This window comes from Tyto alba, unplaced genomic scaffold (assembly GCF_018691265.1).
Source record: "Tyto alba isolate M040663 unplaced genomic scaffold, T.alba_DEE_v4.0 Super-Scaffold_1000006, whole genome shotgun sequence".
Taxonomy (NCBI): Eukaryota; Metazoa; Chordata; class Aves; order Strigiformes; family Tytonidae; genus Tyto; species Tyto alba.
In genome coordinates, this window is record NW_024881272.1 from 19,445,089 (window position 1) to 19,465,132 (window position 20,044).

Consider the following 20,044-nt stretch of genomic DNA (forward strand, 5'->3'; position numbering starts at 1 on the left):
AAAGTGCAATGATTTCTGTTCCATTTTCTTTCCTAAACAGGTATTTGAAAAACTGAAGGACCACATGCTGATCCCAATAGCCAACACAGAACTCGAGAAAGTAGATGGGTCACTCACCTGTTGCTCTGTGCTTATTAACAAAACTTCAGAATTATGAGTTTACAGAGTTCCTCCCTTGTAACTGGCAATAATGTTACACACAAGGTAGATGAATCTGTATCCACACTTTTATTGTTTTTATTGACAATCTACTGTACCACTGTGCTACTAACCCTTGTTTACAAATTTTTTGCTTTGTGTATTTTTATTATGTCCTTGCAGATGGTATTTAAGGTGGATGTAGAGTTTGCTGGGGGGCACATAACTCTGAAGTATGTTAGTCCCATGGGCTAGCAGAAGACAATTGTAATGGCTAATCCCTAGCTCTAGTGATTTAACATATCTGTGAAAATTTTACAAAAACCCAACTAATTCTCAACATTTCAAGCACCTCTGTTGTCTATACACTGTTCTCTTCTATCTTTTTTCTCTTGATTTCTTGCTCTGCATCTTTTTTTCCTTCCTTAGTCTTCTTTACTTTCAGTGATACAAGTTATTGGGGTTGGGGACTGAAGAAAACTCAGTGGGCTCGTGAGCTTTGTATCTTGTGTGGTAGGGAAGCTTTCTGTACGCCAGCTGGAGCAGTGGGCAATGGACTGTGTTCACTGTCTCGGCCAGATCACGCTGCTGCTGCTGGGTAGAGCTGTGACTGGAATCAGCTTCAGACACCAGGTAGCAGCTTTGGAAAGCACTTCCTCCAACAGGAGTTTTCAAGGGCAATATCTGCCAGGGAGACTTGAATGGCAGAAAAAGAGAGAGTAGTGCAGCCACACAAGGTACATCCTGCACATTCAGGTCCCAGTTTACTGCTAATGCTGCGACATACAATTTGGTGAGAATGGAATAGGAGTTTTTAAACAGGCCAGGTCCCAGGGAGCACCTGGACCACAAAAATGAAAGACTCATATGCTTTTGGAAAAGTTAAACCTACAAAAGTAACCTAAAATATGGGGGGGTTAAAATCTCTTTGTTTACGTCTTACATTTATTTCCATGTATCCTTTCTGTTTTCTCCTCTTTTGGAGGCCATTTACTAGCAAAATTCAAAAGAAAAGGGTGATAGAAGGAGTTGAAGGACAGCTATTCCTGGATTATGCTCATGAATAAGGGAAGCTATTTTTTCCTGAAAGATTGGCATTTGTATTTTCTCTGCCCTTGGGGCAGTTTTCCTTGGAACAATAACAATCTTTTTTTTTTTTTTTTTTTAATTGCATAAGTATTTGCTGTGGTATTCAGTTAAAACAAGTATAATTTTTGTAACAAATTCCACAACATGTTTACCCACTGAGTCATACTTTTTTTCACCACAGTAAAGTAAAGCATACACCATTGTATTCACATGCTGCTTTTTAAATCATTTGTAAACTAAGGATGGAGAAATTCCCAAACAGAGGCAGTAGTGGGAACTCTCCAGAGACTGACAAATAGTCTGAACATGTTACCAACTTCCTAGACATCTCCTCCACCTTTCCTGAACCACTTGTGGCATGTAGTTAAGGTACAGTAGGAAGCGAGCAGGGGAGCTCAGGCATTGTGGTCTGCAGGAAAACAAACAGTATTAACTGAGCGCACGCTTGGATATCCTTTGGAAACCTGTGTGCTTTTTTGTGCAGTCATACAGGAGGAAACATAGGTACTCATATCCGTTGGTACTCCTCAGCGTCTCTTTCACTTCATCTCAGTGTCTAATGAGGAGGAAACCTCCTGGCAGCTTCCAGAATACATCTGATGCTTTGTGGGCATGCTGTATGTTGTGATGACACAAGGTATCATGAGGGAGAGACCAATGATGAGCAACTATAATGTATGTGAAAAGAGAGCATGTCCCAAAGGAAGTCTTTAGCCAGCCAAACAGTGAGTACAAGTACTGTTTTTATGGCTCTGTGCTGTCCCAAAGGGTTTTCCTAATGTTTCCCCTTTGACTCCTCCATTCCCATGCACCATCATTAAAGCCTGACCCAGGCTCTAAGGATGCAAACATTGCAGTGGGGAATCTCTTATTCTACCTTCCCTCGGTGCTTTTTAAATATCTGATAAAGCATCTTGCATTTTAAAATGACTACATTAAATAAAGATTTTGTGCCAAAAAGTGACCCTGCGGTATTTAACTGTGACATTCTGGAGGCAAGCACTACTCTCTTAAAAACCTCTGCAGCCATGGGAGCTGTAGAAAGCCAGAGCAGAATCCCCCCAACCTGTCCATGCACCTTCTGGTGCCTGGCCCCCACTCATGTCCTTCAGTCCCTCTTCCCTCCTCTCACTAGGGAGCCAGAGCATCCAGCTACACCGGGACAGTGGTAGACTCTGGGATATCCATTCAATTTATCTCTCAAACACTGTGGGGGGTTTTCGGTGTGTTTTGTTTTTTTTTTTTTTTTTTTTTGCTTCTACCCTCTCTTCCCTTTCACCTGTCTGTGTCTCTTCCTCAGATTCTCATTTCTAGTTTATGGCATGATGAGCACTTTTCTCTTTTAACTCCAAGTGATGTTGCCTCGGTTCTCCTACTTAAGTCTTCTTTTTCTGTAATCCTCCCTCTTTGCTGTTCACTCCGAAGTATCCCAACCCATGGTGGACTATCCTAAACTCACTCCCTCATTGAGTATGTGCCAGGAGCAGGAAGAAGCTGAGGGGTACAGTTTGGCTCTGAGCAATGACTTCTGAGCTGGAAGGATGACTGTTAACCGGAGCTATAGATCCAGAGAGTGGCAAGGGTGACTCCTCTTCTTTAGGATTACTCCAGAAAAGGGAAACAGTTGTGGTGGAAATTGTTGTATCTTGTGTCCCTGAAAGCAATAGAATAGGTAACCATGAATTCCCCAGGCTCCCCAAGGTGGGGGGGAAGGGGGGGGCGGGGGTGGAGACAGGGTCTTAGAGCTGAGAATCATCTGTGTTGACAGAGGGGTTGGTTTTTCACCTATTGCTATTTAGATTTCCTTGGCTCCAGGGTTGGTATACAGAAAGAGCTAGGGTGTGGCTGAGGGACCCGAATTCCCTCAGGTGATGATTTCAAGTTGCATCCAAACTGTCTAACTTCAGGCACGGAATTTAGGTGCTCTAAATCACACCTGCTTTCTCTCTGTTGTTCTCAGTAGGTTTCATAGCCTCCTAACACAGATGCTCTAAATTACATCTTAGCCTGATGTCAGAAGTTACCTAAGCTGGTTAGTGGAAATGCCCTCACCCCTCTGCTTTTAGCATTATTCTTTATTCTGGCATTATAAAGCAAAAACACTAAAAGCACTTCGGTTTGTGCATTTGCAGTATGGTACTAAAAAATAAAATCACGCCAAATGCTTCTTGTTCTTGCTGTTTGCTATTTTTTCTGTTGCCCAAATGAAGAATTCGGTTGTGAGGACATTTCTGCTGTGATACATATGCATTTAATGGGCATCCTGTACATCTTGTCACCAGAACATTTCTCAAATGCCTGATATAAATCATCATCCTTGATTAATATAAACAATAAAATAAAATCCTAAACCAAAAAAGGAGATGAGACACTGAACACTAATAACTGCCCACATAAATACTTGGTAACAACTGTCAAGCTCTATGACACAGCAGGCCAGTGCAGAAGTTCTCGTGGTTAATAGCTCAGCCATGGGGCTTGAATTACTCATGAAAGGTTTTTGTTTTGTTTTGTTTTTTTCCTTTGAGAAATCAGTTTAGCTCAGTTCAAATGAAAGAGCTACACTATGCATTACAGATCTTTCATGATGTTATCTTTGCTAAGAGTTTAGGGAGAGCTGTGATATGTGGGTTTCTTTCTTCACCAGAATGTGAATACAGTGTCTCTCTCTGCAATGAAAATGTGAACGCATACTGTACCTTTGAAGATAAACTTGAATTCTTCCATTTCTGCATTTTTTGTCTTTTCCATGCCTTTTCAGTCTTCAATAGATACCACTAAATGAAGCTGTGCTCTGATTTTTGTTGTTTTGGTGATTTCCATGTGATATAGGTACAGAGCTCATAGAAAACACTACATCCAATTTTAAAAACAAAAAAGTCAGTGCACAGAATGCTGCTTGTTGACAGAAAACTGGGGATGAAATATGGGGAAAAAATGAGCTTTTGATTTTGATTCAGCTTCTTATATATTATATCAATGAAGTCAGAGCCAAATTACTTTGATAGAAAACATCAACATTCACATGGAAGTATTTGGGAAAAATAATTTACTATTTAAGATTCTCTGGTTTTGCTTTTATCAGTAAGGAAGCTGAAAAGATAAAGACTGTTTAAAGAATGGTATTTGTTAAGTGATTGTGAACAACATATCATTGGACCTCACATGTATTTTCAGAAGAGTTTTAACTGGATGTACGATGTAACTTGTATAGAGTTGCATGTGAATCGTGTTAGTCACTGTTTTACATTGTATTGTTCTGCAGTGCACAAATATGACTACTGAACACAGAAGTGTTACATTTCATTAAACTTAAAATCTTGTTGCAGTATCTAGTTCCCAGTTTTTGTGCCAAAAACATCAATACATTCCATAATCTGTTCTAATAGAGGCTTGCACTTTGATTATTTTCTTTTTTTGTGACTCTTGCAGTTTCAATGCTATATATCCCCATCACGAAGGAATAAAGTGTCAGTTGTACTGTGCATTGTGTAGTTTTTGCCTCTTGTTTTGAAACTGAAAGCATATGCATTTATTACTGTTTCATGCCATCGTTTTATTTGGAAGCATGTTACATGCCTACAAATAAAGCCAATTATAGATACTAGTGCTGAAACCTTTAACCTTGTTAGAAGAAATCTTGACTCTCTAAAAACAAATCATGATTTTAGACTTTACATTTAAGCATAATGTATACACAGGGGATATTACCTTTGTGTTCTAGCTACAATGGTTTTGACTAAATTTTATTATTGTCCAAGATAACTAATTAGATGTTACTGTAGTACAGTGTTTTCTCAGTAGTTCCTGTATTTATTGTAAGTTAAAAATGGTGAAACTACAAAGGTTTAGGGGCATGACTGTTATGGTTAAATTATTCACAAAGCTCTTGTGTCTTTTCTTCCCCAGGGTGTCAAGAGAGGTGACTACATTTCAGACATTGCTTTGTGGTAACATGACAGATGGTTGCATATTTGGTATCTAAATACTATTTGTTGTGTGCTACAAATAGTGCATGTGGGGCTAATCTCTGCTTTTACCCTTGTGCTCTGATATCATTAGGTGATGATACTAGGATTAACGATCTCAGGAGATGGTGCTTCATGGACATGTAAGTGCTCATGGGCCTTCAGTGCCACCGTGTGGCTGTCCAAGATTCAACTGTCCAAGGCCTCAATATTGTTGCTTCAACTTTTTAAGAAACCCAACATAAATTAACACTACTGTGGTGAAAGAATTACATCACTTGCAAACTGTACAGCTTTGCTAGTAATAGGACTTTAAACAAACCATAATCTAATACACTTCTAGTTGGAGAAACAGGGACCAAGGAAAGATCTAGGGCTGATCTATGTACGGCCTTTGTACACTGGTTAAAAGTATGATTTTTATACTAGTATACTTAGATGCAGTACTGATTTAACTAAATGGCAATAATTAAAAATAACAGGAACTACACAAGCCATTCCCACTTACCATATTGAGAAGTTCCTCATAGAATATCAAAACCTTTAACAACAAAAGCATAATAGTAATTTAAAATGGAGTGCCCTTTGCAAAATTTAGGTGTAGAATATGACTTCAGCAAGTAGAGACTTCTGCACTTGGATGTATGCTCTCACAGGGGCTCCGGGGGGAGGGGGGGATGGGCCCTGCCAGCTCCAAAAAGGAGTTGTCCTGAGGCAGGACCCAGGCCCTTGAGGAAGGACCAGGCGGCAGACTGGGATGGGAGCACGCGAAGCTCCCAGGTAGAGGCCCTGCTCCGCAGTAAGGGCAGGCTGCCTGGAGAGGGGTTGGTCAATGAGGGCAGGGGGAGAGAAAACCTAGAGCCAGTCACAGCTCTGAAAAACTGACTGGCCTCCTCTCACAAACTGTGGCAGCATTACAGCACTTCCTAGGACCAGTATGGTGAAAGATTTGAACAGCTATGGGTTGTAAGCAATTTTCAAAACTTATTTGGAAATTTACTCTAGAAATTTATTCTAGATGAACCTTACATATGTACATATTCACAAAACCAAAGCAGTCTCCAAAATCTTCCCAGCTCCCTTGAAAGAAATTACCTCTAACTCAGCTTTCATTGAGGCTCACTTCTTAGTATTGAACTGATGCTAACCTCCTGCAATGAGCTTCATGTGGAGAGTAGTCTTCTTCCAGCTGCCTGGACCATTAAATCCTGTTAGCATGTATTGGCATTGTCTGCTAAAATATATTCTATTCTTGTATTCTCTAACCACATGCTCTTTTCCTGATTGCTGAAATTAATTCATTTTGGTTTGTCTCCTACATGGCTCAGGAATCCATAAGCCTAACCCTCCAGACATCACATGGCTTTGAACTGCACCTCTCACTGAGCAAGGTTATTAACAAATACTCTAAATCCAGAATGCATGATAGCTATTTTTTATCAGCAATATTGTACAGAGCCAACAACGTCTACGATATGATTCATCCTGAAGAGGAGGAGCTGGAAGACATTTGGTTTATTTAACAAGGACAGGAGTCAGGGGCTGGGAAGATGCCTGGCTGAGAAGCGCCACAATCAGCTCACTGGAAGCATCAAGAGAATCTAAAATATTTCCAGGTATTTGGGTGCCTAGCACAGCTTAGGGTAGATCCATGTAGGCACTTGAACTTGAAAAAAATGTCCTGCCTTGCAGCCCTCTGAGCAAAAAAAACTGGAGATAAATACTCATTTACTTGATATTTTGGATGTTTAATTCACAGATACTTCGGCAGCTTTGAGAAATTCAAATGCGCTCCAGCAAGCAAAGGCTTCTTGGTGTGGGAGTAACACCACAGAAGGATTTGGGTTGTGAGCAGGTGCATGCTGCCAAACAGCCAGCGGCTAGGTCTGCAGGGCTGGATGGCGAGGGCGAGTCTGAAGGAGTTTTCACGGGGCAGAAGTCACCTTCATTGCAGTGGCAGGGATCAGAGTTGGTTGGGTGTTTTCTGGCAGCCAGTTTGGGAACTGGCTGTGATTTTAACGCCCAGCTCTACAGAAACCAGCCCTGTCACCAGGTAAGAACAGTAACCAGTCCTTTACTTTTTTAAAATGTTCTGGGCAAGACCTTTGCTATCCAGTGTTTATTGAAAAGCTGGGAATGCTTGCATTGTAAAATAGGTATCACTGCTGTTCATAGTTGAAGTACGATTACATTAACAAGCCATATCCAGCAAAAGGCCTTTGCAAAATATCGTAGAACTGGCAGTTTGCCTTACTGACAGCAAAGCCCAGCACTGATGGCTTCTACTTTACACTTTCCCGTGAGACGCCGTTTCCAAGGCTGCAGCACTAGCCCAGGTTTTACCTTTGACGGCTGAGAGAATGCCAATTAGTGGCGTTTCGCCCTCTGCCCTTTCTTTAAGGGTTTGCTCCTCGGGGTCCGTGGGCGCCCACGGCGGCCCCGCGGGATGAGGGGAGGGAGGTGGAACGGGCGCCCCCCCCCTCCCACCGCCCCCGCGCACGCGCCGCTGGGCGGGGCCGCCGTGTGGGCGGGGTGCCTCCCCTGAGGGGGCTCTCTATTGGTTGGGCGGGCGGGGCCCGGGCCGGAAGCGCTGCCCTGGGCGGTGTTCCCCGTCGGCGGAGCGGCTCCGCCATGGAGGGCCCGGGCCCGGGGTCGGGGTCGGCGGCTCCGGGGCGGCCGCTGACGGAGGACGAGATGGCCGAGGTGAAGAAGGATGTAAGTGGCGGGCTGGGCCGAGGGGCCGGGGCGGGGGAGCCGCGGGTGGGCGGGGCGGGGCGGGGGACGCCGGAGGCCGCCGGGCCGTGCCGGGCCCCGCCGCGCCGCGCGGAATTCCCCGCCGCCTTTTCCCGCGGGGGCGGGAGGGGCGCGGCGCGGCCGCCCGGTGCAAGGGCGACCGTGAGCTGCGGCAGCCGAGCCCGCCGGCCCGGCATCACCTGCAGGTTCCGTGTTCTTTCGTTTTCTCCCGAGCGGGGGGCTCCCCCCGCGCGAAGTAGGAGCGGTGGGTAAGGGGTGGGGCATCCAAAGGTTAGCTGCAAATGTGCGTGCTTCTCTCGGTGTCAGGAGCATTCCCCCTTACAGAGCATGGATTCAATACTGATTTTTTTTTTGAGGCTTTTTATATACTTTTCTGATTTCTCCCCCCCCCCCCCCCCCATATTCACCGATATCTGGAATCTGAGGGAAGCCTTCATACTGATTCAGGCTGTATTTATTTGTCACTTTGCTAGACTGGGAAGCAAGCAATGTGCTAACCAACCTCAACAAGTGATTGATTAATTAAAAAAAAAAAAATCACAGTTTATCAATTACTGATTGACCATGCATGCTTCTGTTTGTAATTTACAGTGTGTTATGCTTGGCTGATTTAGTTTTTTATCTTCCTTTTAAAGTACAATAAAGAATGTTTGGAGTTCAATTTTGGTTTCTTGCTAGCTTTATTCATACATAATTGTCTTTAAATGCTTTGTCATAGTTTTGTGAGGCATGTTTTTCAAGTTATTACTTGTTTCTGTGGAATTACAGGGTAATACTGCAGTAGGTAGCATCCAGTAGTTACGCGCGCACACACACACACACACAGAAATTACTTAAATCAGACTATATATATAACATGATGTATATGTCCATCTGCGTCAGTGGCTGAATTCACAGCTGCATCTCGCAGAAGTGCATGTATGCTGCTTTGACCCTTATAGGGTCTCCCATAGTTATTGAAGGACTGGATGGAAGCCTAGTGTGTAGAAGGAAATAACATTAGTTTTATCATAAAAATACAATCCAATAAATCTCACTTTAGGGCTTCTTTTCTCAGATTTTAAATGTGGATTCACGATAAAAAATGCTGGTTTAGTGTAAACTCACTTCCTTGTTTCAAAGCTGTTCAAGTAAACAGAAGTGATGCGTTACTAGAAGTTCTGTGTATACTGTGTGACATCACACCGCAGAAAGCTAACTTGCAGGGATAACTTGGCCTGGGTAAATGTCTCCTGAGGAGGAATTACAGATTTTGGAGTCTTTAATTTGAGAGCTGGGAAGGAGGCAGTGAGCCATACAAAATCATCAGTGTTGAGCATACTACATTTAAAGCTTCTGTTCTAATGTGTTTACTCTTTCTGTCCCTCATAAACGGTTAACCTATGAGAACAGCGCAGAGGGGAATTCAAAACTGATACGCTTTAGACAGCAAAAGACTCATTACAGGAAGATGTTAGTCAAAACACAATAGTCTTTCTATTCAGTAACAACTCTATTCTTTTAATGTTGAAACATTGTCTGACTTACATTTCAGAGTTTGTTGCTTGATCCTCCTGGTGATAGGATGCGATTTCCATGAGAACTGAAGAAATCTGTATTGCCTGCTATATTCGTAACCATTCAGGCATGGTCTTGTTGCAACTGGACACTTAAGATATATTCCAGAGCCACCTAAATTGATATAAGCTGTATTGTTGCACTTTTCTGCTTTTATCATAGTTGTTGTTCCACCACTACTGCCAATGTGACTGCACATTAAACTGGATCGGGTAATTAATCTGTCTGTGGGAGGGGAAAAAAAGGCGCCAATTCAGTTTGTTGACTGGATCTTCTCATCCACCAGAACAAGGGAAGGGGTAGGAACACCCAGCTGCCATGCAGGGGGAGTGTTCTTTGCACTGAAATTGGCCACCATGGAGCTGCACCTTCCATTCTGGGGTTTACGTTGTATTCAATCTAGTGGTCATAGTCTACTGCCAAAAGCCTTCCTTTATCTTCCATGCGTGCTCATCGAATGTTTCTTTAACAGTTGTGTAACTGCAGGCTGTTTGTTGATTTGTATTTGTTGAATCCTAAAGAGCAACTAGAAGAATACATCCTCTGCTATACCTAGGGGAGAAGTGTTTTCTTTAAGAGTTACTGGTGCCTTCCCAAGCACCAGTATGCCAGACAGTACTTTGCTGTTTGAAATAATCTGTCCTAAAGTGCGTCCTTATATCTAGCTTTTCCTCCATCTCTATTTACTGAGCTAGTAAATGGCTACAAGGCAAAGAGTCATTTTTAAATTTTGATTTTTAAATGCCACTGTTATGAAATCTAATCTCAAAAAGCAGGAGGATATTTGAAAACTTTCTTCAGGAAAGAACTTTTGTTTCTTTCCATCTCTTCACACGTCTTGTATGTAAAGGTGTTTTTGCTTCTGGCTCTCAAATATATTTCTTTTCCTTTTTTTTTTTAATCAAACGAGACTTTACAAGGGGTAGTTTTTTCACATCACCTAGTGGGGATGAATTCTTGTGTAATTCTGCATAGTGAAATATGTTGTGGGGGGGGAAACTGCCAGTTTTGTAGTTTTACATAAAATGAGAAATTGTTTTTGAAGCACAGAGATGTCATTTGTGGCTCTTATCTTCACGGAGTAGTAGATATTGAAACCAGAGAGTTGTGAACACAGGCATTAATTCTATTTCAGTGTTGATATTAAGCAGGCTTGTTAATGTACAGATTGAAATAAGATTAATATAATTTATGTTTATCGATGTCTGTGCTTGTTTATTTTCTCTGAACAAGGTGGAGGAAGGTAGTTTTTTGTTTCAATAACTGTAAAAATAAATCAGTCAGTGTAGGAGAGGACATTTCGTTTTCCAAGGAAGAAGCCAAAGTGACATGGCAGTCTTCAGTTCTGACATTGCTTCTATAAAATTACCTCTGAAATAGTTAGAATTGAATATCGTGAGAAAAGATAGCATGTTTCCCTAGGAAGAAGATCTCTGGAAAAATGTGATCTGGTAGGAGGTGTTACAGTTCCTGAAGATGCAGAGCAGCACTGAAATGCTCAAGGCAGAAGTTGGTGCTTCATCATACCCAATGTGAACTGCATGTTAGGATCTTTAGATGATGGATGGAGTCCCCTCCCATGGGCAGACTGTTCCACCTCTTTCTTCTTGCTGGTTACAGAGAGGACTTAAGAAAACAGTTTAGCCTTGTAAGCTGAGGTGATGCTGCAGAGAGTAGTCATTTTGCTTTGGCCAGAGTTGCGCTAACTCTGAGTGGTCTGTGCAGCATGTTAGAGGCCTGCAAGTTGCTTCAGATGTTTAATATAAAATCTTAAACTGAAGGAAGGCAGTTGGATGAAGACAAAAAGCAGCTAGTAAAGTTGTTGAGAGTAGGTATGTCTGTGGATGAAAGAGCATGTATTTTGGACACCAGTAACTTGCTGAACTTGTAAATAGTGGTGTTTGTTTAACAAACCTTTTAAACAGTGAATATATTCATGCCTTTGCTCTGCGACTGCTTTTATTTAATGTACCAAAAAAAAAAAATCAATAATTGCAATAATTTGGAGTTGTACCACATGGATAGAAATAGTATGGAAGTGTGGCAACCGGGTAGTCAGTGAGAATGAGTGTATCTGTAGACAAAGTGAGTAGGTGCTGTTGTGTTTTGTTGGTATAATTTCTTATCATTTTTACTTGGTGACTGTTCTAAAAGTGATAAACACAGACTTAATGTAACAAACATTTTCAGTAAGAATTCACCTTATTACTTAACATGCATTAAGAACACTAATGAAAGGGTTAAGTAAACCGGATAATGTTTGTGTTGGGGGTTTTAAGTATTTTTTTACACTGAGAAAAATCTCTGCCAGGTAACATGCTGAAAGCTTTCAAAATTGTTTTATTAACCTGTATCAAAATCATATAGGTTTCAAACACAGGCTTCTAAATAAATGGAAAGATTGGCTAATACTAGTTTATTTTGTTTTTCAGGCTTTAGAAAGAATGCGTCCCTACCTGTGTGATAAAATCATAGCTGAGAGACACTTTGATTACCTACGTTCAAAGAAAATACTGACTAGAGAGGACACAGAAGAAATTTCTTCTCGATCTTCCAGTAGGAAGAAAACAGGGAAGTTATTGGACTACTTAGCAGAAAACCCAAAGGGACTAGATGCTTTGATTGAATCTATCAGACGAGAAAGAACACAAAACTTCCTGTTACAAAAGATAACTGACGTAGTATTGAAAGTCAAAAATGAAAAACTTGAAGCTCTCAAAGGTGAGAAATTTATAATATTTTGTAAGATATAAGTTTGACTTTGAGGGTCTGCAAAATTAAACACCAGCAATTCTTTAAGTCATGTTTCTTCATACAGGTTTTAGGTTATTTTTTTTGCTTCCTCTAGTGTTTGGGACAATGTTCTTGGAAAAATCCCCTCTTTGGGTTTGAGATCCTAGTGCATGTATCCTGACTTTGCCTCTCTACTATCTGAACACATCATCAATAACAAATTGCAAAAATACCCTATCATGTTGTTATGATGGATAAGTCTGTCTTCACATTTCAGTTTTGCTTCCTACAAGGTTCTAGTTCAGAACTCAAAATAGGTGTTTATCTTCTATCTTGCATTTCTCTTGAAGCGATTTACTGCAGTGGCAGGATGCTCTGGTTTTGTTACACTTGTCACCTTAGCAGAAATTCCCCTGTATGCCTTCAATGCCGAAACTGAAAATTAGACATGGTAAATGTATGCATGTGTCTTTTCATACAGGCAGAGATGTTTTGTTGACACACAAAGCTTGAAGTGACCATACGTACTCATATTTTAAGGCAGATAAAGTATAATCATTCTAAACCAAAAACATTACTTCCTCTTCCACACCCATCAAAAGAGCAATAAAGAAGGAAGAAGTACATTTTAACACTAGAGATGAAAGGCCTGAAGTTTTCTCTGACTTCAGGTTAAACAGCCGTTAAATGCAGTCCCCTTTGGAGTAGAACCATGTAACTGAAGCTTTAAAAAGTTTGGAGAATACAGTGAGAAAAATCTATCAAAAGATGGGTCAAAAGGCTAAAGTGACTTCCTAAAATGAAGCTTAAATTATGGTGTGTCTTTGTCAAACAGTAGCTGATACAGAGATACAGAGAAATGGTTCACATCAGCCTAGATAACGCACATGTATTTTTTAAATTTGTCATGAATACTGGAATGTCATAGGTGAGTTGAAGCGGTCTGTTAAAAACACAGACAATCAATCTTTGGCAATCTTGCTGATACTAAATCAGAGCAGAGTTTTAAGAGTGCACCATATCATAATTAAATCCAGTCTCTGTTTTTTGTCTTAGGTCTAAGCTGCAGCACCTGTATGACCTCACTGTATGGAGGAACAAATAATCTTTCTAGATCATATTCTGATGAATCTAATTTTTTTGATAAAACAAAAGACAAAGAATCTACTCAGATACATCATCCAGAGGAAGATTATAGCACTGCCGCATTTGTGTCTGCTGTCTCTCTTCATTCAATGAATTTGCCAATTGCAGAGATGGGAAATGCAGAGTGTGCTGTTTTCTCAGCCACCCTTCCAGGGCCTGGAGACCCCGGTGCACCCCCTCTCCCCCCAGAACTCCAGTCAGAGCAGCAAGAACCATGTACTAGTTCAAGTGACAATTGCTTTTTGCCTTTACGATCACGTTCTCTTCAACCACAGTGAACATAGTGACTGTAGTCTGTTCATCCAAATAGTACTGAAATTTTGTGTGATGTCTTATAAAGGTTTAAAAAATGTTTTCAAACTGTTAACTAGCAAAATCAGAAGAAACAATCTATGCCATTTTACTGTTTTAAAGGAGTAATTTTTTTGTAATTGGGTGAATCTGGAGCTGTTTGGTCTTATGTTCGTTAAGGAGCTTTTTTCAAAAGGTCATGCTATTATACCAGCAAAAGTTGGGGTTTTAAACCAACGTATTTAAGATTTCACATTTAGTTGCAGTTATAGAACAAATGTGGTGTTTGTTTGTTTGTTTGTTTTTTTTCCCTTACAGAAACAAGCAAATACACTTTTCTTAATGTGTCTGTTACAGGTGAATTGGAGAGGGTGGTTAGGAAAAGTAGTGAGTATTGAAAAATAACTTTCTGAACTAAAAGCTTAGGCTTACATATCAAAAAGCTTAAACTCATTACCAAATTCAGTGTTTCACTGTAGGATAAACTCTGCCCTCTATATATGTGTGAAACTCCATTTGTGAGAAGAAAAAAAAAAAAAAAACACAAAAAACAAACAAACAAACAAACAAAAAAAAAACAACACCATAAAACCAAATCTGGCCAAATCTGTAGCTGTGTTTATTTTCAAGAAGTCTGTTAATTGTCTGAACTTTGTCCTGCTAGTAAAAGGCACTCAGTATCGCAGTGATTTGATTTAGCAAAAAATATACGTCTACAAGTCTTAGCATATTATTCTTGTGTATAACTTAGAGGTTTCTGATTTGAGATGCACTTTAAATATAAATTCTCCTTAGTGCTGGAAGAGGAATGTAAACTGCTGTAACAGAATCATGTGGGCTGTAAGAAAATGTTACTGTATAATGCTATTAAGGAGCAAAGTTTGTATGTTTTGTCCCAGTAGGTAAGTAGTGGAGGAGTCCTGTAGCAAGAAAGTATCCGTACCTGAAGGACTCTTGGAAATGTTGCACTTCAGATACCTACTCTTCAAAGCAGATAGACAGGTTTACATTTCAAATTGTTTAGAGTCAAATGCATTTTAAACTATTTCAACATGGGAAGGTTCTCATTTCCTGACACAATGTAACATGCTGTATTCCTCTCCTACTCCACTCTTGAGTTGTCATCTACTTTTTATGAAGTTGGCCTATAATCACTTTAAATTTACCAGGCAAAGACAATCTCCTACTTGTAAATGTGTACAGTTCTGTTCTGCAGTACTACACTTTAAAGTGATGGGATGTTTTCAGTATATCAAAGGGTAGGTTTGAATTTAAGGCTTTAAATTATTTTGGCTCTCACACAGTGCTATAGCCATGTAATTCCATTGAAATTCAAACCCAGGTAATATCCCTAAACTGTGTTCTCCTTTTGTGGAGGCAGGCCATCTGTAGGACCTCAGTACAGTGTCTAATTTTTTTTTTTTCATGTTTACTCTGGTTTTGGAATTAGTTTAAAATAAACTTCAAAGTTCAACTACACTCCATACTTAGTATATTAATAGCTTATATATGATAAATATGTGGGCAGTTTAGTGTTTATGAAGATCCTTGTTTTTCTTGTATACATGTAAGGTCATGGACTGTCAGGACAGTGAAAATTATTTTCAACAGAACTGCTTTGTTCAGAGGGCACTCTTGAAGTTATTTGCCTAAATATGCTAACAAAATTTTGCTCTCTAACATGAAATTAAGGGTAGGCTTAAATCCCTCTCTTCCATTAACTTGAACTGTAGTTGTGCCTTCTGAGGATATCTGAAAATTGATTTGTCTAAATGCCCACTGTAACCACTTAGAGCTGTGCTTAGGTTTGGGTCCCTTCTTGGATTCTTGTAAACGGAGGAGAGTGCGCAAGCTTGGCCTTAACTGGATAGCTCAGGGTGAGGACTGCTTTGCAGATCTAAATCCAGACTGGCGAGGGGTGTGCTGCCTGCCCCAGTGCACCCCGCAGGATGCCTGCCTCTGCAGGGATTGCTCCTGCCGTGGAGCCTAGTAACCTGAGACTTTACGTGAATGTATTATCTTACCAAACATTTATGATGTACATCCTTTTTTTTTTTTAATTGAAATGTTTTTATCCCTTTTGGAATAAAGTTTTTTGTATAATTGCCTGTTTTCCCATATGCCTCTCTCATTACTGAAATGTATAGGTTGTAAGAGCAGTTCATGCCAGTGTCTGCGTGTGTGGTTCTGGTTTTGTGTGTTCAGGAGGCTTTTGTTCTTGTCTTATAAGAGAGGTTTGTCTTTGGTGGATGACTGACTTACTGTGAAACACCTGTGCCTTGTAAGACTGCATTCAAGAGCAGTGTAGAGGGAAAGCATGCATGTGAAATTAAGACCTCGGCTGCTTAACTACACTTTCTGTGGTTCATGACTAGTATTGCTAACCTGGTTCTTGTTTTGTTTTGTTTTTTCAAATTAGTCAATTGCTTGGCTTCTTAAGAATGTGAGAAGTGTTGCTTCCAGCCATGCATACTTCATTGACTTCATTCTTTAAAAAAAAATAAGTAGTGGAGGAGCAACAAAACCTTTGAGTGCTGAGGAGTGAGCAGAAGAGGATTTGCAAATGGTGCAGGGTCCATGGAGGCTCACTTCAGCGCTTGTTTTCATTGTACTTTGTGTGTCAAGTTTCTTTCAAAATAATGATTATAGTACTGATTACGAGAGATCAGCTGGACCCAGTTTACTATCTTTCCAAGGAAGGAATTTATCATATTATAATGAAAGCCCTTATCCCGCTTCCTTGCTACTGTAAGTAACCTGAACGGTGCTAGTAAGTATTTTAGCTGATGCAAAAACAGTTCTGTGGACCTTGTTGACCGGAGAAGTCTAGTACGAACTTTTCCCAACAGCTCTGAAAAATCTGTTTTGGTAAAGGTTGCCTCTGTGACTGCTTCAGCTATCCTGGGCTAGGCACTGTTGTTCAGAGCTTTATCTGCCCTGGGTCGCTGCCCTTCAAACACCAAGGGGAACGTGTTTTCTCCCTAGGTAGGCCTGCAGGTGCGAAAAGGGAGAAAGGGAGGTCGTCTCAATTTCGTGTCTGATTTTCTGTACCCGTCTGCGGTCACCGATTGGGGGAAAAAAATCCCGGGGCTGGCGGGGGCGAGCGCGGCCTCCCCGGGCGGCCGCGGCACGGCCGGCGGTGCCACCTCTTCCCGCCGCTGGCCCCCTCTCCCTGGGCGAGCCGGGCCGCCCCTCCCGCCGCCAGCGCGGAGCCCGGCCGGGGCCGGCGGGGCTGCGGGGGCCGGGCTCGGGGGGCAGGCCGGAACCCTCGGTGCGGGCCCGGTTTCCGTGCGGGCGGCGTGGCGGCGGCAGGCCCCGCCATGGCGGCGGAGGGAGAGGACCCGCTGGGCTACTTCGCGGCCTACGGCAGCTCCAGCTCCGACTCGGAGGCCGACGAGCCCCGGCCCGACGAGCGCCAGGCGGGGGGCGGCGCGGCGGCGGGGGGCAGCCCGGGGCGGCGGCCGCGGCTGCCGCCGCCCGACGAGCTCTTCCGTAGGGTGTCGCAGCCGCCCGCCTTCCTCTACAACCCGCTCAACAAGCAGATCGACTGGGAGAGCCGCGTCCTGCGGGCGCCCGAGGAGGTGCGAGGGACGGGGGGGGGGGGGACGCGGGGGGGCAGCTCGGGGGGCGGGGGGCCGCCTGGCGCCGAGGCCCGCGGTGACGGGTGCCCCGCTCTCTCCCGCAGCCCCCCAAGGAGTTCAGGGTGTGGAAGAGCAACGCCGTGCCCCCGCCGGAGAGCTACAGCCCGCCGGAGAAGAAGCCCCCGCCGCCCCCTGCCCTCGACATGGCCATAAAGTGGTCCAACATCTACGAGGACAACGGCGAGGACGCGCCCCGGCCGGCCGGCCAGGCCGGGTTTCTGCCGGAGGAGGAGCGGGAACCGCCGGAATCGGGTGAGGGACCTGCCGTGAGGGACCTGCCGTGAGGCTGCCGCGCTTTGCGCGGGCCCGCGTTGCTCGGGTTGGCGTGGGGGCGCTGGGGGGGGGTGCGAGGCGAGCCCAGCGCTGCGGGGGGGCTCGGCCAGCCCCTTCGGCGGCCCCCGCTGGAGGGCAGAGCCGGAGCTGGCTGCAGCCGCGGCCCGGCCTCAGGGCCTGTGTTCGGGCGTTACAGAATTGAGTGAGACTCTGCAGCAACCGCTCCGCTCCCCGTCCACTGTCGGTAGCAGGGCATGAGGAAAGAGCCTGTAGAGGTGTGGTTGTATCAAATGAGCGGGTCCGGTGGTGGTGCCGTTAAAACAGAAAGTGGTACAAGAGCTTCTTTAAGTGCTGCTGTCCTGACCCTAGGTCTAGGTGTAGGTCAGGTTATTTTTATAATGTTTGGAAAACTTGGTGGCCGAGAGGGGAACTAAATAAAATGTCTTTGTGACAGGTTACTGAAGAAAATATTTACTATCCTCTTCACTTTTAATCGTGGTGCAAGCTGTAGTGGTAATCTAGGAAGTAAAGAAATATTTGGTAGGAGGGAGGAGTTATTAAAAAAAAAAAAAAACAACAACAAACCTGTTAGAAAAAGAGAGCAGCCAGTAAGAACCAAGAGAAAGAAAGAAAGGAAAAAAACCCAAAACAACAACAGCAACAAAAAAAACACCAAACAAACAAAAAAAAAAATCCAACCCAAAACCCCAGGAAATTCTGGTCTTTTAGAACACACAATAATACTTTGGTTCACCAGTAAAGTTGTCAGCAAACCTTTCCAAAAGGAAGGGGTTTGCTGTCTTGCTCCTTTTTGTTCTGAGTGTTACTTCCCCAGTTGTAGTTTTCCTGTCTCTGTCTTGCTTCATTTGTTCTCTATGCTTTTTTTTCCCCCCATACGTTTCTCTTAGCCAGTCTTCATCCAAAGACTGAGAAAACAAACTGTTAATTCACCTTGACATTACTTCCTGCTTCTAAAATGTAATTTTCTAGCTTTTAGTCTTACCTATTCAAATAACTTTTTTTTTTTTTTTTTTGAACAGGTACTGTACAATAGCATAACAAGGCCTCTTTGTAGTTATCTTCAGTGGTCTGTGGTAGTAGTAACAAGTAATCATTCCTATTCTGTCTACAAATTGTCCACATTCCAGAAGTGAGGATGTTGTCAGTTACACTGCCATCTTTTTTCCAGGTGTCTCAGATGTGGTTAAGTCAGTTGTTCTGAGATGAGGATGATGTTTAAGGCAGATACTGGCTTTGCTGACTTTGATTAACTCTGTCTTTTATTTAAAGATGGTGAAAAAGATGACGAACCAGCTTCTGCTAAGAAACGTAAACTAGACGCTGGGGAGCAGACCAAGAAGAAGAAGTTATAAGCAGAGCACGCTGGATTTAGCCATAATGAGGATTTCAATGAACTTGGATTCTTCTGCTGGAATGGGAAACAAATACATGTTTACTGAAGTTCTCTCCTATCGGGTAGGGAATTTTATTTCTGTAGTATGCTTGCCTTTTGGAAAGCACAAAATTAAATGGACAGTGTCGTGATAGAAACTCATCTACTGAACAAAATTTAAACCTGTTTATTTAAAAGAGGGTTTTAGAAGAGGGATCTATTGTGATGGATACTTGTGCTTATGCAGGTTACGGGGCTTCATGGTATTTTGTTTATCAAGAAACCTGGTAACGTGAGCTTTTCTGGACTGACTTTTTCATTGTGTCAAAACCTTTTATAAAGGAATATATACTAAAGATTCTTTAAGTACTGTCCTGTGATATGTTTGCATAATGTTGTTTTGAAATGTATGTGAAGACTGCAAATAGGTCACTGGAATAAAACTACATTTGAAAACATCTGCAGTATAAATATTGCTTTGCGTGCTTGGTAAATAGGAGGGATGAATTCTGTACTGTATGCATTTCAGTGATGTATTTCTTATGACACAACAGATTCCTCAGGGTTTTGTTTGTAATAAATATACAACTGCAAACTGAAAAACCATGGACATAATAGTGAAGTTTAATTTTGATGTTATGTGATCAGCATCAGTGAAGCATGAGACTAACTGATGCAGGAAGAATTGAAGAATTGAATATATTTTTCCTAAGATTGAAAATATGATCTGCATGTTTATGTGGGAGAAAAATTATGACAAAGCTGTGGTAGTCTTTACTGCCACATTGTATTATTTCAGTACAAACAGTTGGTAATCTGCTCAAAGTGCTAGTCAGTATATGTTGCATTTGTGATATGCTGCTGCATGGATTTTTGGGTCTGTATATGAAAACATACCAGCAAAACCAGATTGAAGGGAGGGTTGCTCTAGGTTCATTTTCAAATAAAGCTTCTGTGCCTTAGGAAATCTGCAGTGAGATTAGGGTAATTAAACTATTAATGTAAAACATTCATAATTTTTATTTTCCTTCTGTCTTAGACTAGCTTTAATTTGGCAGAAC

The 20,044-nt window shown here is 42.2% G+C and overlaps 3 protein-coding genes across 3 annotated transcripts in view; all 3 read left to right on the forward strand.

Annotated features, from left to right (window-relative positions):
• Nucleotides 1-4,712, forward strand: part of DDAH1 (dimethylarginine dimethylaminohydrolase 1) — a 56,657-nt gene extending 51,945 nt beyond the window's left edge. The window contains exon 6 of the mRNA XM_033000701.2: nucleotides 41-4,712. Coding sequence (XP_032856592.2) covers nucleotides 41-157 — 117 coding nt within the window. The 3' untranslated portion in view covers nucleotides 158-4,712. The remainder of the gene's footprint in view (nucleotides 1-40) is intronic.
• Nucleotides 4,713-7,581: 2,869 nt separating this feature from the next.
• BCL10 (BCL10 immune signaling adaptor) lies at nucleotides 7,582-15,779 on the forward strand. The gene is made up of 3 exons (XM_042785146.1): nucleotides 7,582-7,910; nucleotides 11,939-12,227; nucleotides 13,296-15,779. The coding sequence occupies exons 1-3, from the start codon at nucleotides 7,827-7,829 to the stop codon at nucleotides 13,661-13,663; spliced, it is 741 nt and encodes a 246-aa protein (XP_042641080.1). The 5' UTR covers nucleotides 7,582-7,826; the 3' UTR covers nucleotides 13,664-15,779.
• A 1,029-nt stretch (nucleotides 15,780-16,808) lies between these two features.
• CUNH1orf52 (chromosome unknown C1orf52 homolog) lies at nucleotides 16,809-19,441 on the forward strand. Its single transcript, XM_033000367.2, has 3 exons — nucleotides 16,809-17,257; nucleotides 17,362-17,569; nucleotides 18,881-19,441. Exons 1-3 carry the CDS (start codon nucleotides 16,997-16,999, stop codon nucleotides 18,961-18,963), a joined length of 552 nt encoding a protein of 183 aa, XP_032856258.2. The 5' UTR covers nucleotides 16,809-16,996; the 3' UTR covers nucleotides 18,964-19,441.
• The last annotated feature ends 603 nt before the right edge of the window (nucleotides 19,442-20,044 follow it).